At 36.6% G+C, this 16550-nt stretch overlaps 1 protein-coding gene across 1 annotated transcript in view; it reads left to right on the top strand.

Moving 5' to 3' along the window:
* The window catches only part of IL1RAPL2 (interleukin 1 receptor accessory protein like 2), a 629876-nt gene extending 613644 nt beyond the window's left edge, over positions 1-16232 (top strand). The window contains 2 exon segments of the mRNA XM_088028544.1: positions 3294-3464; positions 15535-16232. Of these exon segments, the coding sequence (XP_087884670.1) occupies positions 3294-3464; positions 15535-16232 (869 nt within the window).
* The last annotated feature ends 318 nt before the right edge of the window (positions 16233-16550 follow it).

Raw genomic sequence — 16550 nt, 5'->3', positions numbered from 1 at the left:
CATCTCATGGACACAACTTAGTTTTATCCTTATACTTTTTGTTCATGTTTTCTTTTTGATTCATATCTATAGTAGCATTTTCTGAAAGGTCTTATAAAATTGCCTTATTTTTATAAAATAAAATCAATCCAACAGACTGACTTCTTAGCCATTTTTTATGAAATTCATTTCATTTTAATCCACCAAACCATGATTGCTTCATTTATTTGACCTTTGAGTTGTTCAGTCATTAAATATTTATTAAGTGTCTACTATGTGGCAGGCATTATGTATGATATATTTACTTATATTCCTCATCTGGATCAACACACACACACACACACATACTATAGTAGGCACTAGGGATATAAAATCAACAATGTTACACAGTCTGCACTCTAGAAGCTAAGGACTTAACCCTGTGTTTAGCATAGCCCTAGAAGAACTGGGTTGTAAACAGGAATGGCTTCCCGGTGGTGAACAGGATTAAAATGAGCTTTAAAAACCGGGAAGGACAGGTGTGACAACAGGAAAATTCTTCTATAATTTGGTTCCCTTCCTCATAACTTCTCTCTTCATTGGGAACAACATGCCTATGGTGATTGCTGTGCAAGCCCTCTTACTTACGATTCTCTGCCATCTGCATTGTGCTCTATTTTCTGGTTCCTTAGATGAGCTTAGTCAGCATGATTTAACACAGAGGAGGGCTCATTAGCCTTGCCTCGCAAAGTGGTGTTGTTGCATTGCCTTTTGGTTTTAAAACAATTTTCAGGCCTTGTTGTAACCTTATTTGCATTATGTTGTTGATTTTGCTCTTCCATCTTGCTCTTCTCTGTGAGCAACAGCTGTGGCCATTCATGAGGTTTTCTTGGCTGTCTATATAAGGCTGAAGTGCATTTTTTAAACTGTGGCATCTGCATCACTGCTTGCTCACTAGCTGGCATCCTAGAGCTTCTGGGACATCTGACATGGTGGCTTTGAGAGCGGTCTTCCTGCTCTGTCCAGACACTATAAGCTCTTTATCTTTAGTTCATTTTAAAGGGACATGACTAAAATCAGAAGCAACCCTTTTCCAAAAGAATGATGTGCTTCTAGAATGTTAGGTAAAATTTATTATCCAGATGTGTTGGGTGTTAACACATATCAAAGATATCCATATTCATTATTATAACTTGATTTGGGATATGCAAATATAGCAATATCTTTCTAGAAGAAAGTCTGTAGCATCACCTATATTAGGGTATAGATGAAGCACGTAAGGACCAGGAATATGTGAGTTTAGGCATGGTTGGAGGGCAAATAGTCTTAGGATAAGCAATGGAGGCAAAAGTATAAAGGCCTGGTCATATGACTGAAAGAGGTAGTCATTGCAGATGGCTAGCTCATAGTAGATGCTCAACAAAGCATTGTAGAATAAATTAATAAGTAGTTGAATTTAGGGAGTTTGTGAGGTAGAAAAGTTATCAAAGTCAGAGGAAACAAGGGTCTAGTCTGACATTGCAGAATTTGAGGCAGCAGCACCATCCATTAAGAACAATGAAATACATTCTGTTCATAGGAATGGATCTGTTTGTCCTTTGGCCTATTTTATTCTTCCAGCTGTGTATCATCGGCAGCTCTAAGTCCCAGGTGAGTAATTATAGCTGGAGAAAGTCAAGGGCTTGCAGGTGCATCCTGAGCTTGATTGGAACAGGGGCAGAGGTGCTAAGATTACCAGGAGGTTCTTACATTAGCATTGCTTATGAACATTCTCACTTCCAAGTGGTGTTTTATGCATAAGAGTGGAATGTGCCCCATTTATAAGCCAAATGATCTCAACTATCCAGGGCAGTCCTTCATGTGCATCTGCTTCTTGGCAATCAAGTAACCCAACCAAGGTTTACGGAAGCCTTTTCCAGCCAGAGGACATGCTAAAGAAAAACCTCTTGGCTTCAGGCACCATCATAACATAAATAACCAGAGTTCCTTTCATTGTGGGGGTGGTGAAGACTGGAATCTTACTAGAATTAGAACAATATAATCCTGCCTCAGATATCTCTAGATAGTCAGGGGGTCCCACGTACTTCTACCCTAAGGTATTTATATCTCTTCATATGCCTATCATTTATTTCTCCTTTAGTAGGTAGAACTAAATCATTAAGGGTATAGATGAGTGCTTCATTCTGTAAATTACCTTTTGGTCAGGTTTTAGCAATATTCTAATCAGGTCTGCTTTAATGGAAAATATTGATGAGGTTTAGAAACAAATCCTAAAATATTTGCCTATCTTTTAAAATTATTATTTGCAAGTAACAAGGTTTACTAAATATTAACAATTTCACTTAAGTCTATGCTCACTATATTAACTTTTAAAAATAATTTTATATAAATAAGGGAATTTTGAAAACCACTATAACTTTTCCAATGTGGCCTTTCTAAAACCAATGGGGACTAATAGATTGAGTAGCTGTATTCATTAATAATTTTTAGGGAAAAATATATAAACATTTTACATTTTCTCTTTGGAGAGACTGGCTCTGAGCCAGTACAGCAAAGGTGGAAAAAAAATACTTTCTCAAAGCACAGTTAACTCCCTGACTAAATGTGTGAAGGGAAAACCTAATTTAGCAATAATGGAAGGATGTATATTTTGAAACAAAGGCGTCTTTTGGAAGCTTGTGTCAAATTAGTTGGCCATGGATTGAACAAGAATAACAGACAATGCGCTTGTATAAAACCCAGCTGCTGTCTCTAATATTTAGTAATGAACTACTTTTTGTATATGAAGATGACGATACTAACCAACTGGAAATATGGCATGTGTTGTGAGTAGTGTCTCCAGGAGTGAGGCTGGATTATTTTGATCTTCCACACTCTAGGGCCCAGCCCCTCTTGGATCTCTTGCACATATTTGTGCAAACGAGGTATAGTCTGTGACCAAGTAACAGAGCCAAGCCAACTGGCACAGAAAAAGTTCAAATCCATGACTTTGGTCTATTTAGTCCTGCATTCAAACACACTGAGCTAATCATTCACACATCACTGAACATCACAAATATGTATAGTCACCAAAAGTCAAAATAATAATTCTCTCTCTTATTCTGTCCTGACTATAGATTTCCCATTACCATAACAGTTTAAGCTCATGTCATATGACTAGGTTATGTGGAAATGTACTAGATTTCTTATAACATGGCATGTGGTTTATTTTTTTTCTAATTGTTAATGACAGTCACTAATTATAGTGCTTAGTTCAGCCTGTTAGTGGTTATAGAATTTTAGTAGTTAAAGAGAACATACTAATACATAAAACCCACTTGTTCTTTATATTTAAGACAACAAAGAATATGATGCCTATCTGTCTTACACAAAAGTGGACCAAGATACTTTAGACTGTGACAATCCTGAAGAAGAGCAGTTTGCTCTTGAAATACTGCCAGATGTCCTGGAAAAACACTATGGATATAAACTCTTCATCCCAGAAAGGGACCTGATTCCAAGTGGAAGTAAGTACTTTCAAGTTTTATATTTAAAAAGTTTTGTTTCTTTTATGAAGTTATATGGAGGCTTCGGATGTCAGAGCCAAATATTTAGATAGTTATTTCTCACAGGAGATTTTATTAAATTCAAATTTCTCCACTATGCCTGTGTTCTAGCACCCAAATTTTTTAAAAGGCACTCTCACTTACATTTTAGGTATGGTCTTAAAATTGTGCCTTAGTGGTATTTTTTTATTATATTGCCTTAGTGTTCTGAGAAAATGATGATCCTTAAAAAAAATCTCTATGAGTCAAAGTCTTTTCAAGGCATTTCAGTTCCAAAGCTGGTCTTCTGTCATTGTGTTTCCACTTGTACCTACAGTCATTGTCACTAATGACTGAAAATATGCCTTTTTATTCATTTCCAGATTTATAGAAAAAAATCCACATTAAAAAATATGTATGTGAGGCCATTGGGTATAGCACTTTCACTGAGTATTTAAATTATTTTAAAGAAGATCTGGACTAGATGGGCTTGAATGCTACTTTTAAATTATGTTACATATTCAAAGCTATATTTGAGCTTTTAGAATAAATTCAGGTTCAAGTAAAAAATATATATTTAGTTCCTGTTCATGTTCAGAGTGCTGTACAGGCTAAAGTGTAAGGGGAATACAGAAAAGCCTAAAATATGTCCCTCCCTGTAAAGAGTTTAAAATGCCATTGAGGGAAAATAAAACTGCTAGAATTAGTTTGCATGTGAGTTTATATTAATATCCTTGAGGGGGGATTCAAATGTGACTACAAATCAGAATATGGTAATTTGTACACATGTGATAACAAAATTAAAGTTATATTTTCCATTTTCACATAATTTCATTTCATGTTTATAATAACCCTATGTGGAAAAAGAGCTGATACTATTACCCCCACCTTACAGATAAGAAAGTAAGTTCAGGAAGTCCAGGAACAGATAGCTGGCAAATGGTAGAGCTAGGATTAGAACCTAGATCTATTTGACTCTGGTTCTCAATCCACTAGATCATGCTATTACTCCATAACATTTATTCAAATTATCAGCAGTCCACCAAGGCCGCTAAACTGAAAGGAGATAATTTGAAACACTTGGATTTTGGTTGTTTATCTCTTTTCTCAGAATGCATATGTATCCAAGTATGTTTCTGTATGCACATGAATACGCACACTTAAATGTACATAGAAACAAAGAAGACAATATTTACTGGTCCATTATCTCCCTGTACCACAAACATAATAATTCCCCAAACTCCTTCTCATAGTATTCCACTCTTTTCTTTCTGTAATTCCCTTCATCTTTATGACTTGAGATACCACTTCTACATTGATTGAAACCCAAGAAACCTGCTGATACCTTTGAGTCATCTTCGATTCTTCTGTATCTCTCTCCCAAATCCAGTGTCCATTGCATCTTCTCCATTCTCAGTTCTACCATTCTAGTGTAGGTCCAAATCACCTCATTACTACAATGTTGATTACTCTCTGCCTTCCTTATTTTTCTTCGCATCCATTTCCACAAATGTGTATAACTCCTTGATCATGTCACTCCCCCATTCAACCTTAAATTGTTTACCATCTCCTATACGATTAAATCCATAACCCTCAGCTAAACACTTCTGTAATCTGGTGCTAGCCCAGATTGGTCTCCTAAACTTGTCTCTTACCATTTCCCCTACTTATACCTTTCACTCTAACCACACTGTGCCTTTGATATACATTGTGTGTCCTTGCAATGCTTTTGTTCATGCTAGTCTTTTATATCTTTGCAAATCTTACTTAGCCTTCTCTATATCACTGTCTATGTAAAAAGCCCATAATAATTTCTCCAGCCCTAGAGTTCACCGTGCACAGTTACTTGTTGGCCTATAAACTTTTTTACTCCTGTGATATTTTACATTCTTTTATTGTTTTATATATTTTCCCATCTATTTATATCTTATCTACTCAGCAAGATTGTAAGCTCCATGAGGGCAGGGACTGTATTTCATTTATCCTCATACTCCTGTCATGATCTAGCAGAAAATTTGAGCTCATTGGGTGCTTCATAGGTGCTTGTTGATTTTGTTTGAGCAGTGTCTAAGATAGGAGGAAATAATGAGGATTCAATAAGTAAGAGTTTAAATTTTTGCATGACAGTACCTAAATGTGAAAGCTAAAAAAGAGCTTTCTACTGAAAGAAAAAAATTTGTAATTCGTAGGAATAGTCTCAGTCCTTAAAATAAGCTAATGAGCATATTGCTTTTTTTTATATTAGAAAGAATATTTATAAGGGGTTGAACGTTGATGAAAAATAAAAACATTTCTTTACTATTTTTGCTTAATTTATTAAATTACTATTTCTTTTTTCTATTTTGCCAGGAGCATCTTTTTAAATATAGAAATTCTGCAAAATCAAGTTTTAGAGTGATGATATCCTAAATTGTGTTAAATTCATATCATTACCAAAGTGGAATTTATATTCTCTGTTAAGTCCTCTTCAGTAGGATTCAATGTGGTGCTGGGCTTTCTGTCTTCTTGCATTCCAAAATTGTTAGCACCACAATAGGCAGTCTTTATCAACTCCGCCAGTTCTTCTGAACTGGAAAACGTTGCTTCACCATAGTGTACATCAGAAAGGGAAACGGGGATAACATGGAACACAGGAGAGTCACTTTACCTAAGACTCAGTAGATGACACTTGCTTATTATGTAAAAAAGAAGCTATTATGCATAGGTGAGAGTCAGACCCAGGCAACATGAGGATGAAAGAGATGCATCCCAAAATTATGTCTTCTTAATGCTCCCATATAGTCTATTTTGGTGACCTGACAGGTCAATTGAATCAACACACTTATATAGGCCATATTTCCTAGCTCAAAACTACAAGATTTGAGTTGAGGACTGTAACATTTTGAATAAGAGATGATAGGACGTTGTCACCTAGTATACCCTGACATTTAAAGAACTTAACATAAAAACACCCAAGAAGTAATTAGGATGGCAGAGATTTTATAGTCCATAGAAGATCTTTTTTTTTTTTTTTTTTTTTTTTGAGATTATACAACCCTCGGACTGAGCAGGGATTTGGATCCTGGGTACTCAATAGTGCACAGGAAGACTCCTTTTACAAGTAAGCCATTTGGGACAACTATGCAGTTTTTAGATGCAACCACTGGAGGGTGTTTGATTTTAATCCTTCCTTCCTGAATGAGGAAATTCATGTTCTCTGAATTCCGATTTGCGAGTGTAACCTGCAGAAGTTCTTAAAAAGGCCCTTTGACAATTTTTCTTTTTCCATCAACATCTCAGAGCTGGCTGAGCAGTCACCATGTCACGATTAACGAGTTTTTCCTTGGCATTTTTAGCACGCATTCAGGAAGTCGATGAAGTATATGAATAATATACTTGATTTACACATGAATGACAGAGTAGAACATTTTGGACTTGGTGTATGTGTGTTATTAAAGAAGCTTCTGTGGTCTGTATTTGCAGCCATTGGTACAGATTTAACAGGTTATGCTATATAAATATAGACACATTCCTGGGGGGAAAAACTAGTTACAATATTATAAGCTATGTTTGTCCCTCACATCTCATTTAAAATATGTTGACCCAAGACTACTCCTTCCTCCAAAAACTAGCAATGAGGCCTTTGAGGATTGTAAAAGCAGACTTCATAATATCATCCTTGATCTACAACAGTAATTTTCTATGAATCAAATTAATGAGGTCTATGACATTATCCCATTAATGTTTAATGTCTTCACTTTTGATGTATCTTCAGTTTCTTTTGCACCACTCTCATGGTATTCCAACTCAATCTCATTAATACACAAACCTTTCCAATGCATACAGTTTCAAAAGTACATGAATGGGACTCCCCCCACCTTCTCTCTGTCTCTGTCTCAGTCTCTCTCTTCCTCATATGACCAACAGTTCTCAAAATGCTTCAATAGAAAGATGTCACTTTCCAAGGTGAGGTGGTGTCTGCACTGTTCCCACATGCCCTACTAGGGAAGTGTCCTTTGGCCATCATGAAGCAGCAGAGATGGGGAGATTTGACACAAATATTTTTCCTAAAGGCTAAAACTAAAAGTCTTCAGATCTGGACATTATTTTCCTGGCAGTGGCCTGCCTTTCCATTCTTGAGCCCGTAGCCAGGATCTTCCTTATGTTTTCTCAGGTTTGGTGCCTGAATGTGGCAAGAATTCCTACTTTCCAGTAAAAATTTAGTTTGTCTCTTCCCAGGCTAGAAACATCTGTCCTGAGAATAGCAAAAGCAACTTTGTTGCCAACAGGCATCTGAATGTCAGAACTGACAGGCAACCAAAAGAAAGCCAGATAGAAAACACCCTACTCAAACTGCCTAGAGACACAAACTTGAGAAGTAGAGATTTTCTCACCCCTGCAGCTGCTGGGTTTTGTGGTGTAAAGTACTGTACACAGAGCACATTGTGTTCATGGGGCCTAGTGGATCCTTGAGGAATGAACAGATGTGCTCTGAAGCTGACATGTGACCAATAGAACCCAGCTGTGCAATTGAGATCCTGAGATTGGGAACATTTTTGGATGAGTACCATTTAGGTTCTCTATCCCATCTTATCTCAGTGCTTCTGTGGGGATTAAAAAACATAAAAATATAAAAGGTTATTGAATTAGGCTGAGGGTCACTGATCAGATGGAGAAAATAGCATTCTAAGACTAAAAGTAAAAACAACCCAATCCTGTAGCTGTTGTTTGCCTTTGAGAGAAAACATTCAAGGTACTTAAAAATGCATATGCAATATTTATTAACAATTATAAATTGAGCCAGTTCTGTCTGAAGCTTTACAAAAATCTATAAATATCTAAGTGGACTTTGAAGAGAAAAAAAATCCTTCAAAGGCATTTATCTCAATTTTCCCTTCTATTCATAGAAAGACTGAGGGGATCTCTATGTGAGTTATTCATGCATTATTATGCTAGAGAAATACATTAAAACTAAAGATATTGTCATACATATGTTTGATCAGCTCTGTCTGTTGAAGTTATATTTAGGAATTTGGCCTCAAGTATCAGTATTACTGAAGGAGTAATTGAGTGAGTGAAACTCAAGAATCCTATAACTCCTTCAGTAATTTAAGGGAAAATGATAATGTCTGATTACATTCTTGCATTTCCTCACTATTCTAATCTTCAGTTTTCTAATGCTTAGTGCTAGCCATGTGATTGTGCTGACAATGGAATGACAAATGAGTGGAGAATACATCTGGTGTCAGATGATCCCTAGTCACTTCTAAGTGAGGCATGCAAAAAATATTTTTGTACATGGATCTGTAAGTACTCATTGCCAATAGTTCCTCTAATAGCTGGACATATTGGACACCATTCAAGTATATTTTCCTTGGGGAGTAATAAAATCCTTTTCTAGGCATTCTGATGTCTGTGACCTAAAAAGTGTGAGGCAGGGGTGACATACACAACCATGGAAATTTAACACATTGTGGGCAATTTACTCACATGGAATAAAATTAGGTATGCCCACTATCCCCTTCAAGTTAAAGTCAAGAGAAAGGGAATTATACCCCAGTATGCCCCCAAATGTACTGAAGCCAATAGAGTAAGTTTTCTTACAAAAGTTTGAGGTTAAGGAAGAACTGTGTAGAATTTCAATCAAGAAATCTACTGCTTGAGTGGCACAAAGAACAGGCACCTTAAAAAAAAAAAAAGAGCAGAAGACCAAGATAAAACTGTAAGTACAAAGGAGCCACAGAAAAGACAATATAAGGACCAGGTTGTCTTGTTCCTTATTCACTAAGATTGCATTGATTTAGATTAATTCTATCTACAAGTTTCTAGGGCATGAGGGTAAAGGAGAAAAGAGGAGGGGAAGGACATTTTGCAGACTTTTTTTGCTACTCTCCACATTATCTTTCCCTCAGTATTCTCTGAATGTGTTCCATTACCTACCTCTACTCTTGGTAAAGAAGTGAAGAGAGATGAGAAAGAATTTAGAGATGTGGACAATATTCCAGAGTAGATTCTGCCTACAGCCATGCTTCCTCACCCACCCACAGGTAAAATGTAATAGCAAAAGTAAGGGACTCACTACCAGAAATATGGTCTTCGAAATCAAAACTGTGATAAATATAGTTCACTGTACTTACAAGGTCCCAGCAAATCCATGTTAACCATTGATCAACCAACCTATCAATAAGAATTAATTAGTATCCTTAACATTAGTCAGTAGAGAACAAAACTCTTACCAAAAAATTTAACCCAATGACCTATCTATGAAATACCAAGCCAAGGACTTGGAGAGGGAGGAGAAAGGGAAAGTTTTTGTAGGGTAAGTAATATCACACACTGTTTAGAAAGCCCCTCCTTCCCACACATACACCTACTCAAATAAAAATTTTATTGCCTCAATCTTTGTGGCAGACAACACAGGCAGAATCTTATATCTCCCAGAGGCAGAATCAAGACCCAAATCTTTAGTAATATCAGCCAAGATAAAGAGTCAGGTTGTCAACCTATATAACTCTTTCAATAGGTTAGTATTAAGCGTCATTATTTAAAATGCAGATAGTATTTTCAGTGAGACTACATTATAAAGTACCTCATTATAAGTGTCTAGTTATACCAGGGGGCTAATAATCTTTCCCAAATATATAGTGCTGAATAATACATTTTTCTCTGATACATAGGAAACCTTTATTATTTTTGCTGGTTTCTCCATACCAGTCAAAGGAAAGGACCCATCTTACCAATTAGAAATAACTCATTTCTAATTTCAATTTAGAAATTAAATCTTGATTTTAAGTCTTAAAATATTAACCCTATAGGTTTTAGAAATACCACTGTTGATAGCTATTAATTAGCTAATGTTGGCCAAAAATTAATGAAGTAGTATCTATGTTAATGCATCCTGTCTCATCCTAATGATTTGTCTATTTAACTGATAGTGGATGTACATAGCTGTGGGTCTATTAAACTATTATTATTTGAACCTGGAAAAATAATAAATCATGTCTTTGTCTACAGGCTATTTGTCTTTTAACTTTTTAAAAATATGCCAACTACCCCTAACAATGACCCTGACATAAGATAATTTACAAGTAGCTAATTGATTAGTTTGTTAAATCAGGTGGTTAGTAAGCAGTAGCAAGACCTCATGGAAATTCCTAAATATATAAGGGTTTTTTTTTCCTCCCTTGTTCTTCTGCCTACATCTGCAGTAGATTCAGCACCTGAGATTTAGAAGGGTATTGAGTTCTTTTGGGAAAGTATACACATCCCATTAGAAGCAATTTCTTGGGGCTGACATTCTTCCTGTTTCTATTTTATTGCTTTATTTCTTTCTTCAGTTTACATTTTTGCTTTGTTAATACGCGTCCTGTTTCCAAGTCACTTTTGTAGAGCTAATTCTACTTTTCTAAATGCCCTGTAATTTTGGTTTATACAACTGTCCTTGAAAGAAATTTTTAAATTGAATTTGCTTTCCTTTTAATAGTTTTAGGTAGTCACTTTCCTTGTTTCCTGTTGACTTGACCCTTCTTCGTTCTCTAATAAGTACACATGCCAAAGAGGGCCTAGTGACAATGCATTTCCTTTCTAGAATATTTCCTAATTTCGTCAACTCTCAGTATAGACAAAAGAAAAAAGGTTCTTTGCACTTGCACTTATAATGTGAAAAATGAATCAATACCAACTCAGGCACCCCTATCAAAACTATGTTCAAGGGGATTTTTTCTTTAAGATCACAAATAGATTAAATGTAATTAGCTTTATTTTGTGTCTGATAATTTGATATGGTTTCACAGCCTTGTCTAGAGAAGCAGAAGACTATCAGACCCAAGCCTCTTTAGTCTTTTCTGTCATCATAAGTCACTTCAAATCAAATTCTGCAAAGAAATAACTTAATGACCTCTTATTTAAGGGATATTTTATATTTTTTTTTATTTGGAAAAAAAGGGCCTTTGAGGGATTCCTGGTACTCAGTTGCTAAATTCGCCTGAATAAGTCAAGGCAAGATTTAATGAATATTCCTGTGTGCTGTGGATTTAGGGATTTTTTTTTAAGTTTCCTTATTATCTCTTCATGGTAACAAGCTTTTTAAAATGGTTTCTGAAGATTTCTAAAATGTCCCCCACAAAACCACAGCTCTACCATGGCAAACACCACCGCCTGTCAGAGACTACACTAGCTATGGACCGGCAGTGTCTTAACATGATACCTGTTTCTGCTTAGTTTATTTGGAACTTTTCCAAACCTAAACCCCCTGATTGGTCTCTAATTCAGGGGCAGCAAAATTGCTCTGTAAAAGTCCAGATAGTAAATATTTTTGGCTTTGTGGGTCATATATGGTCTTTGTTGCATCACATTCCTTTTTTTTTTTTTTTTGTACAACCCTTAAAAAAACTATCCCTTGCTCACAGACCATACAAAAACAGGACATGTTCTTAATGGATCATGCTGTAGTTTACAGTCATTGGATGCAGACATGCAACCTGGGGGTAAGAGGGAAATTATTTGGGGCACTTACTGCATAGAAGCCAGCAACAACTCCCTGGCTAAAGATTAGCAAGTAAAAAATATTAACTCTACTTGTTTGGTCTCTTGTTAGTTTACTTGTATTTTCCATGATGGCTAGGTCCTGTTTTTTTCCCAAAGATAAAAAGACAGAAAGTAAAGACTTAAGAAAGGAGGAAGGAAGGGGGTAAAGGGAGATAGACAAAAAGAGGAAGGGAGAGCAAGAGAGGAAAAGGCAGAAAGAGTGAGCAAGAAAGCAAAGAAGGAGATAAAAGGACAAGAAGGAGAAAGAAAAAGGACAGAAAAAGAAAGAAAGAGAGAGGTAGAGAGGAGCTGGGGGGTGGAGAAAAAAAACATAGAGAGAAAAACATAGAGACAGCCAGAATATGGAAGCTAGTGTACAGTCTCTCCTTCTTTTCCTTAGAGCCAGGCAGCTTTTAAAGGCACCTCCCCAGCTGCTTTCAAACATTGAGGTTGCTGCCCAGCCACTGATCACCATCCCAAGAAGTGAAATGTGGGCTCCACATCTGAAAACTTCCACTTGGTTTTTCACCAAGTGAAATGGAACACGAAATTCAGGGCCCAAGCAAATGGCTCATGTTTTCTTTGGGACACTTGGTCTGTGTCTACCCAGGGAAAATTTTGATGTACTGACTGACTGACTCCAGTGCATATGATTAATGTATATATAGGGCAAACCAGGATAATTCAGACCTTTTTTTCTTCCACAGCAGGTTTTCAGCCGGAATTATCTGGATGGTTGCCTCAACTCTCCACTAGGCTTTGCCAGGATAAGCACAGCCAATGTAGTATGCAGGAGACAGGGACCACTCCCTCTATCCAAGGTTCCCTTCAACACCCACACCCTGTGCAGCTTAGCATAGTGGGATCTGTCCTGACAGTCATTCCTTCTGGAGGCAAATGCAAATTCTGTCTAATGAATCTCTAAGAAGCCTCCAAAACCCTAACTGTTGCATTTGGCTTAGCTGTCAAATGGCAAATTATAATAGACAAATGAAGGAGGAGAACCATACAAATGGGAAGAAAAATTGTACCCTGTTCCCTTCCCCATTCAGGAAAGAGGATAGTAAAAGCCAAAGCCCATAAATTCCAATCAAATTAATTAATATGTATGTATATAGTTTCTCTTAAGACTGTGGACACCTGGATTGTAATTTTTTTTCTTTTAGTAGAGATATGTATAGATAGACATACCTTTTGTTTTTTAAAACTATAGTTAAAAAGTAAATTACACTACATCTCAACACATAGAAAAAGTGTTGCTCATGGAGGCATAGTTTATGTGACAGATGTGCTCCTGACAAAATTTATACACATCATTTTTTTAATTAAATGAAAACTACAATTAATGAGGGAAGAATACTACTTGAAATAACCCCTTGGTAAATTATTTTGTGAAGAATTCCTCTATGAAATTAACAACTAACTCATAATTTACCTGGAAAAACTGTATTTTCATGGACTCCTGCACTGATGCCATGATTCTGGGTTTGGGTTTTGTTTTGTTTTGCTTTGCTTTGTGTGGAGGAAAGGTGAAAAGAATAATGGGAAAGATGCATGATAGTTTATTTTACTGTATCTTACAGATCCAACCTCTAATGATGAAGCTTCCCACATAACTTCTTTCTTTTTGGGAGCAGGAAGAAAGGAAGAAAATGAAGAGTCAGAGCTGTTGATACATTGGGATAAAATTTTTCCACTCTATTGAAACTTTCTACCTTTCCTTCCATTCTGTTTCACCAGTTCTCTAAGTGATAATTACAGAGTGATAACTTCCCCATTGCTGCTTGTGTGGTGTTTTTATTTTGCTTTGTTTTTTTTGTTGTTTTGTTTTTATTTACTTTATTTTTTTCCAGATTTCAATGCTGATTTTTCCCTGAATAAATAATCTCTTTAAATTCTTAAGAGCTTCCCTCTACAATTAGAAATTGCCTTACAAATAGTCATTGTAACTACTGCATGAGAAAGTCCTAAAATGTATTAAGTAAAAACCAAAACAATAGTAACAACAAATTGTTAAATGAGCAATTCTATGTGTATCTCTTAAAAAGTTTTTTGTTTATCTATAGGATGTGTAGAAAATTTACTCATTTTTGCTTGTCAAAGTGTTCTTGCTTCCTAGTGGTGGAAATAAAACCCTGGAAAAGAGAGATATCTGTAAAATATGCATTTGTAAAATGAGTTTCTCTTTTCAAATGGCTGTTTGGTGGCCCCACACTATGTACTGGACATGACTCCTTGAAAGCAGTCTGTAACCTTGGGCAGATTCGCAGTGACAAATGTTGCTATGCTTCTGTAAGCACTGCTTCTGCTAGAGGGCACTGTACATTAGACAAGGCCTTGTGCTCTACTTAGTAAAGACAGCTTTCTGTTGCCGCACCTGTGTCCAAGTCTCCATTTGTTAACACATGTGTGTGTTTCCCTTTTTGGTGGATAAGACTTTGGGATGCATGATTGCAAAAGGATTATTCCGCAGAATAAATAAATCTAGTTAGTTGAGTGTTTTTCTACCATGAAAAGGCTATAACATATTTACCTCACTCTCAGAATTGCTCCACAAAGTAGGGCAAAGACTTCTCACCTGATAGACTCCCCCTTTACCCTTTTACAGTTTGTTCCACACCATCCCCCACCTCTAACTTCACCCCTTACTCTTCCCTGGAACAAAGAGCAGCTGGTTCAAATTAAACTCCTGGGCACACACATACCACTTCCCTATCTCTCAGTTTGAAGGGCAACATGGAGAAGCTAAGATTGCATGTAACAAAAGGTATTCTGAGAAACAAGCTATGATTCTAGAAGAGATTTTCCACTATTTCTATCAGTTATCTTTGAAGTAGTTCAGATACATTTCCCCTAGTTGTTTAGTAGTTGGTAGTTTAGTAGTTTAAAACTACAGGAAAAACCAAAGCAAATCCATAAATACAGTGACCCTTCATTCATTAAACAGCTCCATTTCTTTTTTCATCAGTCTGATGATTACTTGTTCCCCTAGAGCTGTTGATACATTGGGATAAAATTTGGAAGCCTGCCTTGAATTAAATGATTAAGTAAATAAAAATAGCTGAAATACACCTAAGCTCTGAAGAGGTCAGTTTTGTATTAGTCAACAGAACACTGTAAGTAATGATGAAGGGAAAGAAAATAAGTATTATAAGCAGAGTTTTTTTTTTTTTATTGTTCTTTTTAAGGAAATGTACTTTCTTTTTTTTTAAGATTTTATTTATTTATTTGACAGAGAGAGACAGCGAGAGCAGACACACAAGCAGGGGGAGTGGAGAGGGGGAAGCAGGCTTCCCGCCGAGCAGGGAGCCCGATGCAGGGCTTGATCCTAGGACCCTGGGATCATGACCGGAGCCAAAGGCAGACGGTTAATGACTGAGCCACCCAGGTGCCCTGGAAATGTACTTTCTAAATGTGCAATACAAGGAAAGAAAATGCGATGTACCTTGGTGGAAGACTGGCTTTTGCTATATTAGAGTGCAAACCTAATGCTTTAAAGACTGGAAATGTCTTTATTTTACTCTTTCTCTCTTTCTGTGATTTGTAGCATACATTGAAGATCTCACAAGATGTGTTGAGCAAAGCAGAAGACTTATTATCGTGCTAACTCCAGACTATACTTTCAGACGAGGATGGAGTATTTTCGAATTGGAAAGCAAACTCCATAACATGCTAGTCAGTGGAGAAATCAAAGTGATTTTGATTGAGTGTACAGAATTAAAAGGAAAGGTGAATTGCCAGGAAGTGGAATCACTAAAGCGCAGCATCAAACTTCTGTCCTTGATCAAGTGGAAGGGACCCAAAAGCAGCAAATTAAATTCTAAGTTTTGGAAGCAACTAGTGTATGAAATGCCCATCAAGAAAAAAGAAATGCTCTCTCGGTGCCATGTTCTGGACTCTGCAGAACAAGGACTTTTTGGAGAACTCCAGCCTATACCCTCTATTGCCATGACCAGTACCTCGGCCTCTCTTGTGTCATCTCAAGCTGATCTCCCTGATTTCCACCATTCAGATTCAATGCAAATGGGACACTGTTGCAGAGGTTACAAACACGAGATGCCAACCACCACCTTGCCAGTACCTTCCTTAGGCAACCACCATACTTATTGCAACCTGCCTCTGGCACTACTCAATGGACAGCTGCCACTTAGTAATACCCTGAAAGATAACCAGGAACTTCATAGGAACAATTCCCTGCTACCTTTATCATCCAAAGAGCTTAGCTTCACCAGTGATATTTGGTAGTAAAAACTCTGAAGTCCTCTGAACAGCTATGTGAGCATACAGAATTTCTGCTTTACCAAGCATAAAGTACACCTAATAACATTGAGGTGCTGAAAAAGTATTCAAAGTGAAAGGCACAGAATCCCTTTTGTACTTAAAATTTTTGTTTACATTTCCAGAATAGTGGGGTTTGGGGGGAAGAAGGACCTGTTTTTGTAGTATAGTACCTTGTTTCAAAGTATAGTTTTGATTTCTTCCTGAAAATAAATATTTAAATATCGTTTTGTTTTAGAGTTTTATGATACCATTTGGACTACAAACTTAGTTAGATGAGGTATC

This window comes from Eumetopias jubatus, unplaced genomic scaffold, assembly GCF_037043125.1.
Source record: "Eumetopias jubatus isolate StellerSeaLion01/CBP00866 unplaced genomic scaffold, mEumJub1_p1.0 scaffold_11, whole genome shotgun sequence".
In the NCBI taxonomy this organism is placed as follows: domain Eukaryota; kingdom Metazoa; phylum Chordata; class Mammalia; order Carnivora; family Otariidae; genus Eumetopias; species Eumetopias jubatus.
The sequence above is the reverse complement of the archived record's forward strand: the minus strand, read 5'-3'. Positions and strand labels throughout refer to the sequence as shown.